The 13,750-nt window shown below is 43.0% G+C and overlaps 1 protein-coding gene across 1 annotated transcript in view; it reads left to right on the forward strand.

Moving 5' to 3' along the window:
- pcsk5 (proprotein convertase subtilisin/kexin type 5) overlaps positions 1-13,750 on the forward strand; it is a 49,673-nt gene that overhangs the window by 20,194 nt on the left and 15,729 nt on the right. Inside the window, exons 13-20 of the mRNA XM_087136839.1 lie at positions 47-305; positions 2,787-2,977; positions 3,573-3,906; positions 4,754-4,960; positions 6,614-6,750; positions 11,518-11,856; positions 12,429-12,671; positions 13,143-13,340. Of these exons, the coding sequence (XP_086992965.1) occupies positions 47-305; positions 2,787-2,977; positions 3,573-3,906; positions 4,754-4,960; positions 6,614-6,750; positions 11,518-11,856; positions 12,429-12,671; positions 13,143-13,340 (1,908 nt within the window). The remainder of the gene's footprint in view (positions 1-46; positions 306-2,786; positions 2,978-3,572; positions 3,907-4,753; positions 4,961-6,613; positions 6,751-11,517; positions 11,857-12,428; positions 12,672-13,142; positions 13,341-13,750) is intronic.

Raw genomic sequence — 13,750 nt, forward strand, 5'->3', positions numbered from 1 at the left:
CTTTCCTTTTTCTTCTTCGTCTCTCACGTGCCTTTTGCCTGATCAGGAATGTTCCGGAATTGGGTGTTGACCCTTTACGGCACCGATTCCCTACCCAGCACCGCCAGGCCTCCAAAGCGGCCAGACGACAAGAGAGGCAGCGGCAGAGGCAGTGCCACAGCAGAAACCAATTTGAATGTCCCGCGGGTGGCCGTCCCAAGAAGCTTGGATTACTCCCCCTGCCATCCGGAGTGCTTCAACGGCTGCTCGGGACCCCTCGCCAGTGACTGCTTCAAGTGTCTCCACTACAGAGACAGGAAAACAGAGTGAGTCGGTCGCTCTCTCCAGGGTTTGAGCCCATTTAAAGTAACTGAAGTCTCAGTGGTCACCTGGGATTTGCAGTTGCACGTCGTAAAACTCTTCCATGGGTGAACGAGGTTCCTAAAAGGTCCAGGGGACTTCTGGGATTTGAACGGTGTAGTCTGTCCGTCAGGACAGTGTTGTCAATTTGTCCGTTGGGGGATTGAGGATGACTCGTTTAGAAAAATACCTGGCCATAGAAAACTCAAAAAGTGGGGGCACTGTTCATGATGCAGAGTTCAGCTGATGTGTACTTACACCCCTTAATCTTCCTCAAAATGGTAATTTAAAATCGTGTGTACTTTTCTCTCCCTTTATCAGTACTGTTTAATACAGTTTGGTTGTTGGGAAGTTCAAAGAGTACCTCTAGAGCCAATGATTTTCCGCGATCAGGAAAATCAGAAGGAATTCGTGGCATCAGCGTTTTGAAACGGAAATCACTGTTTGAAACGGACCTTGCAAAATTTCCCATTAAGAAGGGCTTCAAAAATAAAGAGAACTTTTTGTTGATTAATCGTGGCACGTTTTTGACAGTCACTCCGACAAGGGGTGGGGATGCCCTAATTATTGTGTGGTTTAAATTTTCACTACAGAAAATTTAAAAAAAAAGTTTGAAACTTTGCAGAGTATTTCTAAACAGTATTTGTTTCTTTTCCTTCTCTTTTTCCTTTTTGAGGGGTGGAGTATGCTTGGGCAAATGGTTTCCGTGCATAGTTTAAAACTTGCTCTTCTATTTCATGCTTACCGGTACTAAGGTATGGAACGAAATTTGAATTTCTGAAACAATTCGGGAGTTGGCAAAATCGAAAATAACCATTTTTGAAACGGAAAATCACAGGCTCTATATCTCAAACATCTGCTTCATTCTCACCACGAAAAAGTGAGGTGAATGATCCAGCGACGCTACCCCTGGTCAAAAAGCAGAGGGATATGTACATGGATCACCTCCCCCCCCTGAATTAACGTCCCTGGTCAAGAGAGTACACTCACACCCTTGCATTTATATTCCTGTGAGGTATTTCCCTTGTTCTCATTTACTGGAAAAATACTGTCTGAAGAGCAGTTTCCAAATCACTCCCATTAGAACTACAAGTGTAGACTCTCTTTCCTGGGTCCATATTTCGACTAAATGCCCCTTTTGTAAAATACCTCATTTGGCGATGAATAAGTATATCTTCGAAAGTCCTCCTCTTTGAGTAAATTCCAAAAATCTATTTCATGAAATTCTTGTCGGGTAAACTGTTTAAGTACCCCGCAAAGATAAGGAATGTTCCTTGTGGGATATTTCCTCTTGTTCCGGCACCCCATAAGGCACCAGATACATGTGCAGGGATGCATCCAAGAGTCTCCCAAGCTCTGCTGATCGCCAGAGTTGAATTCCTTTCACACCTCCCTGCTCCCAAATCTCCATGTAAACCCTCTCCAAGTTGTCGTCCCTGCTTTCTTCCGCTGACAGACAGGACGCATTGTCAGAAAAATGTTGAGCCTAACCCAGTGCATTCCAGAACTTTCTTCACTCACAGAGAGAGATTTGCGGCACTTAATCACCAACCTCTATCTTGTAATAATAATTCCCTACTGGGCTGTTGCTGTTTTCGCTGCGCGACGGAGAGATAAACCACCACGGTTAGAAACCTGAGACATTTTAGGATACCACGCTATTAAAGGCAGTGCATTCTTGCCTTGCCAATCCGTGATCTCGTTAGATATGAAGTGACCAACACGGCTAAGAACTTTTCCATCACACCTTCAGTTCATCCGTTTGGGGCTGTTGTTATCGTCGTGATTCACAAAAGTTTGCAACGCGTTGGCCAGTCACAACGCGCGAAATTTGTCAACCCTTTCCGAACGTGCATTGGATCAACAGATTTTGCGCATTTTGATTGGCCAACGTATTGCAAACTCTTGGTGGTGCACTTTTGTGAATCGCCTGTATGATAAGTCAGCAGGATAATGACTTGCAGATTGAGCAGGTGTCTGCCGTGTACGTGTAAGTACAAGCCATCACACGGTATATTATTTTCTGTCAAGACTGTCCATTATCGCTAATCTGTTACATGAATTGCACTGAGTGTGCCATTCTCAGTTATAATGTAAACACATAGATATTTTCCTCAAAGCTACATAAATTAATGCACATCCATTGTGAAATCATATTTCCAGCATTGCATACATCTGATGTTATTCTCACAGTAAAAATAATAATTTGTGTGAAATTGAAAACATCCATGACAAAGCATATACTGGTAGATCTGCAGTTTTCCCACGGCTTATTTTTGAGATGTGCAGCGTTGCCAGTGCATTATCACTATAATTCAAAACCAGTTCATTTGCCATGAGTATACTCATAGTCCCGAATTCCAGTTCACCCACTGCCACAAATAGTCGCTTTGGCAGTCGACGTGTTAACACACCATTCTTTGTGTCTTCATCAAAAATCCCTGTAGTGAGTGCGTGGCCCGCTGCCCAGAGGATGGCTTTTACAACCCTCCCGCCTTGCACACTCGCTGTAAGGCCTGCGCGCCCACCTGTTTGTCCTGCGCCGGCCCCAGCAGCACTGACTGCCTGTCCTGCAGCCCGCCCTTCTTCCTCATGGATTCTGAGTGCGTTCAGAAGTGTGACGAGGAGTTTTACAAAGGTCAGACCACCAAAGGGAACAGTTAGTTTAATTTGATTGTTTTCAGGGGGGGTACGATTGTTTTATTCCCAAGTCGTGTGCATGTACTTGCCATGGTGATGGTCTGAAACACTACTTTTACTGGGCAAGAAAGATCAGATTAATTATCCCTGTCTACAAAGTATGAAAACACGGAAGGGTTATCCACTGAAACATTTGATGTTGGCTTGTATAACTTGTACTGACTTTGCATCAACAAATTCCTTGGGCTTTTGTAAAAGCATGTTTTCCTGTAACGTAATTTCATCTCCTGAAGTTAAAGAGTTTATTCCGTGGATTTTTCTTCATTAACATTGAGTTTTTTTCTCCCTGGAATAATGTCATTGTTTTGCACATAAATATGGACTATTTGCATTAGCAACAAAACCACAATGTTACCAAAACACCTTTGAAAATAGCAAAGCTAACAATTGAAAACAAAATTAATTGAAGCACAGAGGTGCATTTTTGAGACTTGTAAAGTAATCGCATTGCACCGATTTTTTTTTTCAAGAGGATAGTACAAATTTACTTGGCCTGGTTGTGATGTCTTTGTTTCTTGGGTTGGCTTCGTCAGATGAGGAAAGTGCCACCTGTTTGCCCTGCGCGCCGTTGTGCCGCCAATGCGAGGGGAGTGCCACCTACTGCCTGACGTGCAAACCACACGCCCTGCTCAACGCCGAGGACCACACCTGCCAGCGGGCCTGCGCCACCAACGAGTACCTGGACGTCAGCACCTGCAGGCGCTGCAGCAACGTCTGCTACACCTGCAGCGGCGGAGGCGACCAGGACTGCCTGACCTGCATCCCCGGCCAGGTGCTGAAGGAGCGCACGTGCGTGGAAGAGTGGGTGTGCACCAATGGCTACTACGTGGACTGGGACTTGCACGGCGGCGACAAAGAATGCCTGAAGTATGAACGAAACATTTTGATTTTCATCAAAAGCCTCGTATCCCCCTTGGACTTTATCTTGTGTCCCGTAACTAACTACGCCTTCCCTTTGAACATTCCTTGGCAAAGTTGGCGTGAAACATCCATCATGTCCATGCTTTCCCGCTTGGAGTTTTTTACCGCAACGAAAGGATATTAATTATTCACCATACTTGGTTTACTGATCATGGCACAGCGTGGACTTCCGAAGTGTGGACTCATAAAAAAACAATCAATTGCCATGTTGTTTTATGTCATGGGCTCACATTTCTTCAGTTTCATCCCTGTTACCAAGCCTGGTGTTATAAGCACACATCCTAGTCATGGGTCACACTATGTTGCAGTGTTGTAGTCGAGTACCTTCCGAGTACCAACGTTCTCCGCAAAATACTGAACTGGGTAAGAGGGAATAAAGCCAGAGTGCTCAGGCATTTGATGGTAAATGTGCAAAGGTAAGATTACAAAATAAATGTTAGACTTCAGACACTCCCAGTTGTGTAAAATTTAAGTTTCAAGGAGAAAAGTACTCGGAAAGTACTCGGCCGAATACTTTGCGAGTACGTTTGTCCAAAAAGTTAATTTTAATCAAACAGTGATAGTCTGAAGTCATTATGTTGCTTTGTAATCTTACCTTTGTGCATGTACCATCAAATGCCGATGTACTTCAGCTTTGTTCCCTCCTAACTAGTTATTTGGTAGAGAACTTAGTTCTCAAAAAGTGCTGGACTACATCACTGCTTTGTTGATTGATTCTCTCATAATCATTAATGAGTCAACAGATATTAATATGTATGAGGTACCTGCTTCTGTGTTTGTTCTTTATTGGCAGGTGCCATGTCTCCTGTCAAAACTGCAACGGGCAGTCCTCGTCGGACTGCACCGAGTGCAGAGAGGGGCACATCCTTCAGGACGGGGCCTGTGTGGCCAACTGTTTGGACGGGTTCTACAAGGATGATTACGACAACTGCCTGGCCTGCTCTCACGGCTGTGATCAGTGCACCGGCGAGGACCAGTGTGTCCAGTGTCACTCGGAATTGTGAGTACCTTCCGGAATTTTTAACTCAGAGAACATGCACCAACATTTATCCAAAACATTTCAAGTTTGGGGCAAGAAATCAGAGTTCAGAAACGTGAAGAGTGCTAGGAACTTTCAGTTGTCCTAGCAATAATGATAGTAATGACGGCGGCATTCATGTAGCACATTTCTGGGCCCAGGGACTTTCCTGTGAACCCCCACACAGCATCATGAATACCCATTTTTGTGTTTTTGAATAACTTTTCCTGCGTGAACTGTATACAGTGGGCACATTTTCGCAACTCTCAATACGCTAGCCAGGAAATACATGTACCCTTGCCTGCTTCATGTTCTACGTGCTGCTGAAGTGTTAACTTGGAGGGTAGCTGCAATGCAATTTTTAAAATGCCAACTTCCGAAATGCACCTTTCCATCTCAGTTAACCTTGTTTTCAATTTTTGTTTCACCTTTTAAAGGGAATTTTGCTGCCTTTTTTACTTTTATGCTAATGAGTATTCCATATGCATAAGCAAATTTATGTCATCCACGGAAGAGTATGTCAATGTTGCACTGATTTGTACACAAAACTGCCGAATTTGTCCAGATTTTGCTGGCCTTAATTTTTTTTTTAGGGTGATTCCTTGGTGTTCAAGTACATAGCAATAATTAAACATGCGAAGTTTTCTCAGAAAGGTTTTCATTGTGTCAATGTTGGGTTCGAAATTTGAACAGGAAAACCTATGCACTGAAACATGTCTTCCCCAGATGACATCATAGCAACAGCGCCCTCAGTTTTTCAGCACAAGCATGGGGGATTTTTAATGTTTTAAAACGTACACTTTTCAATGCATTTAAATCGAAAGGGATTTGAAATAATTTTCATACATCGGAGAAAAGTACAAAATTGCAGAAAACTGGGGTATAAAAAAATTTCATTGCAGCTAAACTTTAACCCTTCCAAGGTGCAACCAAAGGTCTACCAAACGCTTTCAAAATCAAATATTCATTGGCATCTTTACTCAGTGTAGTTCCGGGTCCAGTTCAAGGGCACCCTTTTAACCGTCATCTTTATGCCAGCGAATCCTCGTCTGTTTCATAGATATAATCATATTGAACACATGTACATGGGTACAGTATCTACCTGATGTGGACGTTCTTTGTGTGTAGATGAGAAAACGTAGCGACAAAAAAAATACTTGCACTTTCCTTTCAGCTGGATTTTTGTTGATGGTTTCCTAGACGGTTCCTCGTCCCTACACTACGTACAGTGTACATGTATAACCCTAACCCAACAATTGTATAACTGCATTTCTCCCAGAAAGGGAGAGGGGTAATTTGTATGGACCTGGCTTAGTCTGCACAAGGTACATGTACCCTCAACCTGTGTCGTGTGCCTCCCCCTTTTTTTCTTAAGTGATCACTGCGATGCAGTCACGCAGTAATGCAACAATGCTAATCTTTATGCGCTTACAAGCTTCTTCACATCCATGCCACGAGACAGTGTTCAAGCAGCGTTATTCTCTGCAGTTGCGCCCCACCCTTGCAGCGGCCGTTCAGCGCTGCCATGAACCTCGGCCCTGCTTCCGTCCTAAACACACTGCCTGCGGCGGCAGTCATTCGAAGTGATTTCTCCCAAAAGTCATCCTAAGATGGTGGCTTTCCTATTCTCAACAGCTCACTGGTTGATGGGCAGTGTAAGACAGGCTGCAGTGAGGGAAGCTACGAGCACGAAGGCAAGTGCCTGGACTGTCATTTCCTGTGTGAGACTTGCATGGGCAGTGGACCGGAAGCCTGTACCAGCTGTAAACGAAGTAAGTAGAAATTCTTTTCAACTCTTACACTTGTGTTTGCTACTCGCACATGTGGATACACCAGTAGAGTACATACAAGGTGCACTATCTTTGAGGGCAGACAGGTGGCCCCGTGTGATGTTCATAAGTAGACTTTGTGTACTTTCATTATCACTGCATGTAAAAAACAGAAACTGCCCTCCATCATGGTGCACCATGCAAGCACTCTATACTCTGTACATGAGGGCACAGTAGGCATGGAAGGATATTTTATCATTTCAGGAACCTCAGCCCTGTGAGTGTTATGCTAGGTCCGTCAGTCAGATATACATGTATATGAATACCACCATCAGTGAATGAGATGGTGCCATTTTCACATCAAAGGATTCAGCAAGGCATTCCTTGAAGTGTGTTGCTGGCCTCTACTGTAGCAGTGTTGCTACAGCGAAAGCAGTGGGGCAGTCACCAAAAGTGATGTTGAGGATGTGGTCCACTAAAATTATACAGTGTTGTAGTTGAGACCATGCACAAGACTGTTCTTGAGACCGGACACAAGTATCCATGGTATCAGGGTGAACAGTGAGCAAGGGATGCCGTTGTCGCCGTTCATTTGAATAGCTAGTGACTTGAATTCAGGCTGCAGGTCTTACATTGGTATTACGATGGTCTCGTTGGGTCTTGTGATCTTAGGAGGTCCTGATTACAACACTAGCTTTATATCTGTCGAGGCTGTATTGTCAACAAGGATGAAATTGTCATAAAACCTGGACCACCTGAAGGAAGGAAGAGAGTTATTGTTCAAAAATGAACCATCTGATATTAAATGGAGAATTTCTACTGTCTTTCTTTTTATTTTATTTCAGTTTCATAAATATTCAGTACAGAAATTTGAAAATTTGTAGTGATTGGATAACAAATTATATATTTACCAATAATAAAAATATCAAAAAGATATATATATAGGGACTAAACAAGCTTCAAATAATGATGTGAAGAATTTGTGGAATAGATCTTTGATATCTGTTTGTGTACAACAAAAGGGGACCAAAAGCCCACTAGTATTTCTAAGAGTACGAGTACACTGTGAATTATGAGGAGGGGGTAACATGGACATGGGCTTGGATCCGACAAGGGACATTGCAAATTTCTCAATTAACTGAATGTTCCTTGTTCCAAGGATGGCAATTGAAGATAATCGAGGGTGGCAGAATATTCAAAATGCTCAGGATAACCAACAGTTATACGGCAAGCACGTTTTTGAATTCTTTCCATGCATTGAGATTGCTGTACGTTCAGAGAACTTGACCACACTGGAGAGGTATACTCAAGAGAAGGTCTAATGTACATGTACATTTATGTCAGAATGACCCCGTGGAGTCAAACGACCCCGAGAAGAAAATGGTTTTCTTGAAGAAGGGTGATAGCTTATTTAGTTCACGTGCTCGAATGAGGAATAAGAAGTCCAAGGTTCATTATGGTCTGACTAGTACTCAGTATTTTAATACAATATGAAGACAGCTCAACGTCAATGGTTATAAAAATCAAATCTGTGCACACTGCTTAATACAATATTTACATACAATATTTAAATCACAACAGCAACCAATTTTTCAATCAATCAAAATCCTAACTCTCAATCGAATCATGAAATGGTACTGTACAGTAGAGGTACTGGTACTCGTTACTGGTGGTTGGCACTTGACTAAATTCAACTAATTAACTGTAAAAGATCTCGTCATTTCTAACGATCCACATTCAATAAAACTTCATTAATCAGCACAGATTTAAGTTAGTTTCCCAATCCATGAAATACTGTGAGAAACAACTAACCTTTCATACTTAAATCAAAGGTCATTTCAGTGCAAAACTCGAGTAACTGTAAGGCCAAATTTCAAAGAATAGGGTTCCTTATCCTGTCAATATTTACTAAATGCGCTCTTTGATATAAAGGAATCACTTATATAACGTACCTTATGCTGCAATCACCCACTTATTGCAGGGGTATAAATTCAAATTTAATTCATCAAATTTACAGTCACAGGAGAAGTCTCCTAGCTCATAAATCAAATGGAAAGAACGTCTGCTCTTTTCCCAAGCCTCTCATCAGCGCAGAATCTTGAAACTAACATGCACAAAATCCAAGATTGGATGGGTAGGAAAGTATTTCAGCACCCTTAATAAATCGTATTCGCTTTTCTGGCCTGCTACTGCATCATATATTTAAAAAAAGACAATCACCTAGTGCCATCACACCGCTCCAGAAGTCCTAAGAACCCCAAACCTATTCAAAATTTTCCCACGACGAACGTACCTTTAACCTTCTCTTAGACTGAGACCATTCAACCTTAGACCAACAAAAGATGTGACTATGACCAACGACACCGTCAAACATAAACACGTACAAGTCTTCTGAGAGGTAAAATAGACAGTTTTGTACGCTAAAAGGAATTCTGTGACAATGTAAATCGTGACAAGATCTGCAATGGGGGCATTGAACCTTTTAAGAATACATTAGATGTGTAATCTCTTGGCACCCATACAAGTAATGTGTCCCACATATATTGCCCATTTTAAATTGGCACGATTGGATTGAATAGTAACACCCAGTAATTTAAAACTCCCCGCATTCTAAAACTGATGTACCCATAGATATATTCGGCCAAGAAATCTGTCTTTTTAAAAAGGAGATATGAATGACCTTACACTTGTCTGGTTTGGGTTTCGTATGATTTTGCTGGGACCAAGAACAAATGCTGGAAATGTCGTTCAAAACCTGCAGGATCAGAGAATTTTCTTATATCAGCAACAGTAAGATCATCTTCATACTTCCATCTAAGTGGAGTGGTGACAGCAGCATCATTAATCATAGCTAAAAACAGGATCGGTCCCAATATGGTTCCCTGAGGGACACCACAAGTTACTGTTGAAGTCTGCGACACACTGGCACCAATATAGACACGCTGGGATCTAGTTTCGAAATAATTACAAATAACTTAAATGAGAGCTGGATTTACATCACATGGCTCTAAGTTTGTGGGATCTACATGTATATTGTCAAAAGCTTTGGTAAAATCTGTTGCACAGATTGAAGCCACATAATTAGGTTTATCGGTTCCACTCAAAATAGTATTTGTAAGACTGATTAAATAGTGAGTTGTTGACGAGCCTTTGATATTCCCAAAGTGTTGTTCGTCAGTTATAGATGATATGTCGTTTATTATCCATTTGGCTAAAAACCTTTCAAACAACTTAGCAAAAATAGGAGTAAGTGATATTGGTCTTAACTGATCTAACTACTGACAAGGTTTCACCGTAGGAACAGGAGTTATTAAGGAATGTTTCCATGGATCAGAAAAATTGCCTGAAAGTAGGCAACAAACAAGATTTGAGACAACGGAGTAGCCATTTCAGCAGCAAATTCATGAATGAGCTTTGTTGGCAGGTCATCCAAGTAAGAGGCTTTTGACAGTTTAAGGCGGCGGAGTTCCCAGTAAACCTCATAGTCCTGGATGACGGGTGGGGGGTGAGGGAAGGAAGGAATGCTGGTAACAAACTATGATGCAGTGGTGGAAGAGACGAACAGATGGGAGTGAAATGATTGTTGATCGTATCAGCTTGGGCGGTTGGTGACATTTCACTACCAAGTAAGGGAATTGACTGTTGAGGCCACTGAGATGCCTCACCTGTTGGTGCCATGGTCCTGTCCGTTGATTCCTCAGGTTAGCAATTTTACGAGAATAGAATGTACTTTTACAGGATTTGATCTCTCTTTGAACTTTGTTTCAAAGACTTCTATACAGAGTGATATCACCAGATTTATTAGCGTTTTGACGTACAGTGAGTGATAATAAACGGATGGTGATCCAAGGTTTGTCGCTGGATTGCCGTTTGACAGTAATCTGGGGGAAGCATGAAGAAGAAGCGTACTGAAGTGTTGAGCTGAAATCATTCGACATGCCGTTAGCATCATCATAGTTTAAGGTGACTCCAACTTGTAGAAGTGATCCACTGTCCAAAGCTGCAGATATTAGAATCTTAATAAATGGAAGCATTGTAACTCTCTGAGATGGTTATTCAAGCATGCTTTGTTTCGAGTTCGTAACAACAGTCCTGTGATCACTGAATGAAATCGGATCAAAAATTATTTCAACCTTATGTTGGCACTGTGATTCAGGACTGCTTAAAGTTGTATTGTAACCACAAAATTTCAAGATGATCCGGGGTGTAACATGAATCAACTTGAAGAGGTTTAAAATCCGAATGTATTTATATGGCAACACCTCCTCCTCTTTGATGAGTATGATCCTTCCGAAACTATTCAAATCCAGGAATTGACAAAGCAGAAGAAGGTGTGTCGCCTTTCACCCACGTTTCTGTCTTAACAGCAAGCTGGATGTTGTCGGTTTTAATTGTCACAAATAAGTCATCATGCTTGGGTATCAAAGATCCTATATTAGTGAGCAGTAGACAGTGCACGTTAGTGCAAGACTGCTTCTTCAAAACGGAAACAATAATATTGTTTTCTGTATTGACATTCTGACAGAGTTTCACAGGTCCGTTTCCAATGTTAACCGGGATCTGTCGAGCCTTTTTTATTCCAGCTCTGCACCCTCTAGGTCTCCAAATGCCGCACATAGTAGCATTTGTCATCGTCTCTCTACTTGGAAAGTAGAGTTCTGAATGAAGAGTTCTAAATGAGCAACTTTCCATGATCAGTGAAGTTGTGTAGTTGAGCGTGATACAACCGGCAGTGTTTGACACTCTGCCTTTTTCTCCTTCTCTGGGTAGTGACCGACGATCTACGCTACCTCCTAGAGGGCGCCTGCGTGCCCTTCTGCCCTGAGGGTCGTTACGAGGACCGGGACACCCTCACGTGTGGGGAATGCGACGAGACCTGCAAGACCTGCACCGGATCGGAGGTCAACGACTGTCTGTCCTGCTACCAGGGTTTCCAGCTCAACCGAGGTTCCTGCGACGAGCGAGAAGGGTCCCATTGTGAGGCAAAATGTAAAGAGTGCGTGGACGGGTTTGAAGACAGGTGCAGTTCTTGCAATGCAAGCAAATACCTGCAGGACTTTGACTGTGTGGACAGCTGTGGACAGGGCTACTTCACAGATGACAGTATTCGTAAGTGACAGTTTGCTCGGATGTTTATTTTTCCACTTCTGTTCATGAGATATTCTTGACATGATGTTTGTTGGTGTTCGTTCATCTTCAGTGATAAAACTTTGTGTCTTTTTTCGTTGCATAAACCTGTCAAAATATTAAGATTTTGCTGAAAGACACCTGTACTTGTCCTCAGTCTCGGTAATATTTTTGCCCACTTTTACTTCAACTATTTGAAAATTGGAAATCCTTGGAGACAGCAAAACTCATACCGGTATGTGTGCGCTCAACTTGTATGGACTTGACAACAGAAAACATGATTATGGTCACAAAACAGTGACACCAAAGTATTTTGGGTCCTGGACACTGATCCCTGAGCTGGACCAAGAGAGGGCGCAATTTTCCTTGAAACAGGTTCCTCTGGTGGGAAGTGCTTTTCACTAGTTCACTAACAACTATGAAATGCATGTACTAAAGTTGCATCGCTACCAACAAAATGAATGTTCTCCACCAACAGGGCTCTCTTCAACCAATGACGGGGTGCTTCTGCTCGAGGTGGATTGCGTAACCTTCCCATTTTCTCATCTTTGCAGGGAAATGCGTGCGCTGCAACCCATCGTGCAAGACGTGCGATGGGCTATCCAGCCAGGACTGCACCTCGTGCTACGAGAATCGGTTTCTCTACGATGACTCGACCTGCGACAGCCACTGCCCCTATACTACATACACAGACCGAAGTGACTGGCAATGTAAGGACTGCCACTCCAGCTGTCGGTCCTGCAGCGGCCCCGGAGCCCGTGCCTGTGAGACCTGCGAGGGGGATCTGTTCTGGTCTGGTAAGACAATGAATACAAGAACAGGCAGATGAGGCAGGCCACATCACGAGAATCCCACTGGAATTAGTTCATGGGTGCAGGAAATAAACTTTGACTCATGACTGGACGCATATACAGTATATACTAAACTCCAACTCTCGAACTATCTCCTGTCAGCTGTGGCGCGCTCCAAGACTCTTGGATTTGGGTGGAGAAGCAAATGGGAAGGAAAAGAAAGATCTTTTCTGGGGAGGGACCAAAATATATGATTTCTACAAGCCAAGAAAGAAGCAAAATTGCACTGTCCTCTTTTAATTATTCTGATTTTGAACTGTGAGGGAAATCAGTAGATTTAATCTGCAGGTACATTGTGGAAGGGAAGGTCCCAAAGGGGGGGAGGGGGAAGAGAAACTGGGGGGGGGGCAATGTCCCCTTCAACCACCACCGCCCCTTGATGTCCAACTAGTCCTGACTTCTGTGTCTTCTGTTCAGATAATCAGTGTTTGAGCGACTGCCCTTCAGGGACGTTTGGAGACGAAGGCGAGCAGCAGTGCTTGAGGTGCTTCCCAACCTGCGGCACGTGCGACGGGCCCTTCTCCGACGACTGCCTGTCGTGCAGCGAAGGCTTGAGGCTCGTCGGCAGCCGCTGCCAGCCCGGCGATTGCCCGGCCCGGACCTACCAGGACGGAGGTAAGTCAGCCAGAAGTGGGAACCCTGTCCAGCATAGTGAAGCAATCAGAAATTGATCCAGAATTCAAAAGGCATGTGGGGGAAAGGAGTGACAGAAGATGGGACGATTGACTCAGCGAGAACTGTGTCCAGAGTAAAGTGTGACAAGATCTACAAAATGAATGTTGAGGCCCAAATTGGTGATTTTTTCTTTTGTGGTTTGTCTTAGAAAGACCATGAGTACCTGTTGTAGCTAAAGATGGACGTTTGCATGTTTAAACATTTAAACGAAACGAGTACCAAACCCGTTTACAGATTTTCCCAAATGTTGAAACAGAACATCCCCTTTTAGAGATCTGACATTTTTATTGACGCAATCTGGTGTTCATTTTTATTTTAAACAATGCCTGTATTAAAAATGTAATATGATT

This window comes from Acanthaster planci, linkage group LG05 (assembly GCF_054643075.1).
Source record: "Acanthaster planci isolate LZ-2023a linkage group LG05, COTS_SCS, whole genome shotgun sequence".
NCBI lineage: Eukaryota > Metazoa > Echinodermata > Asteroidea > Valvatida > Acanthasteridae > Acanthaster > Acanthaster planci.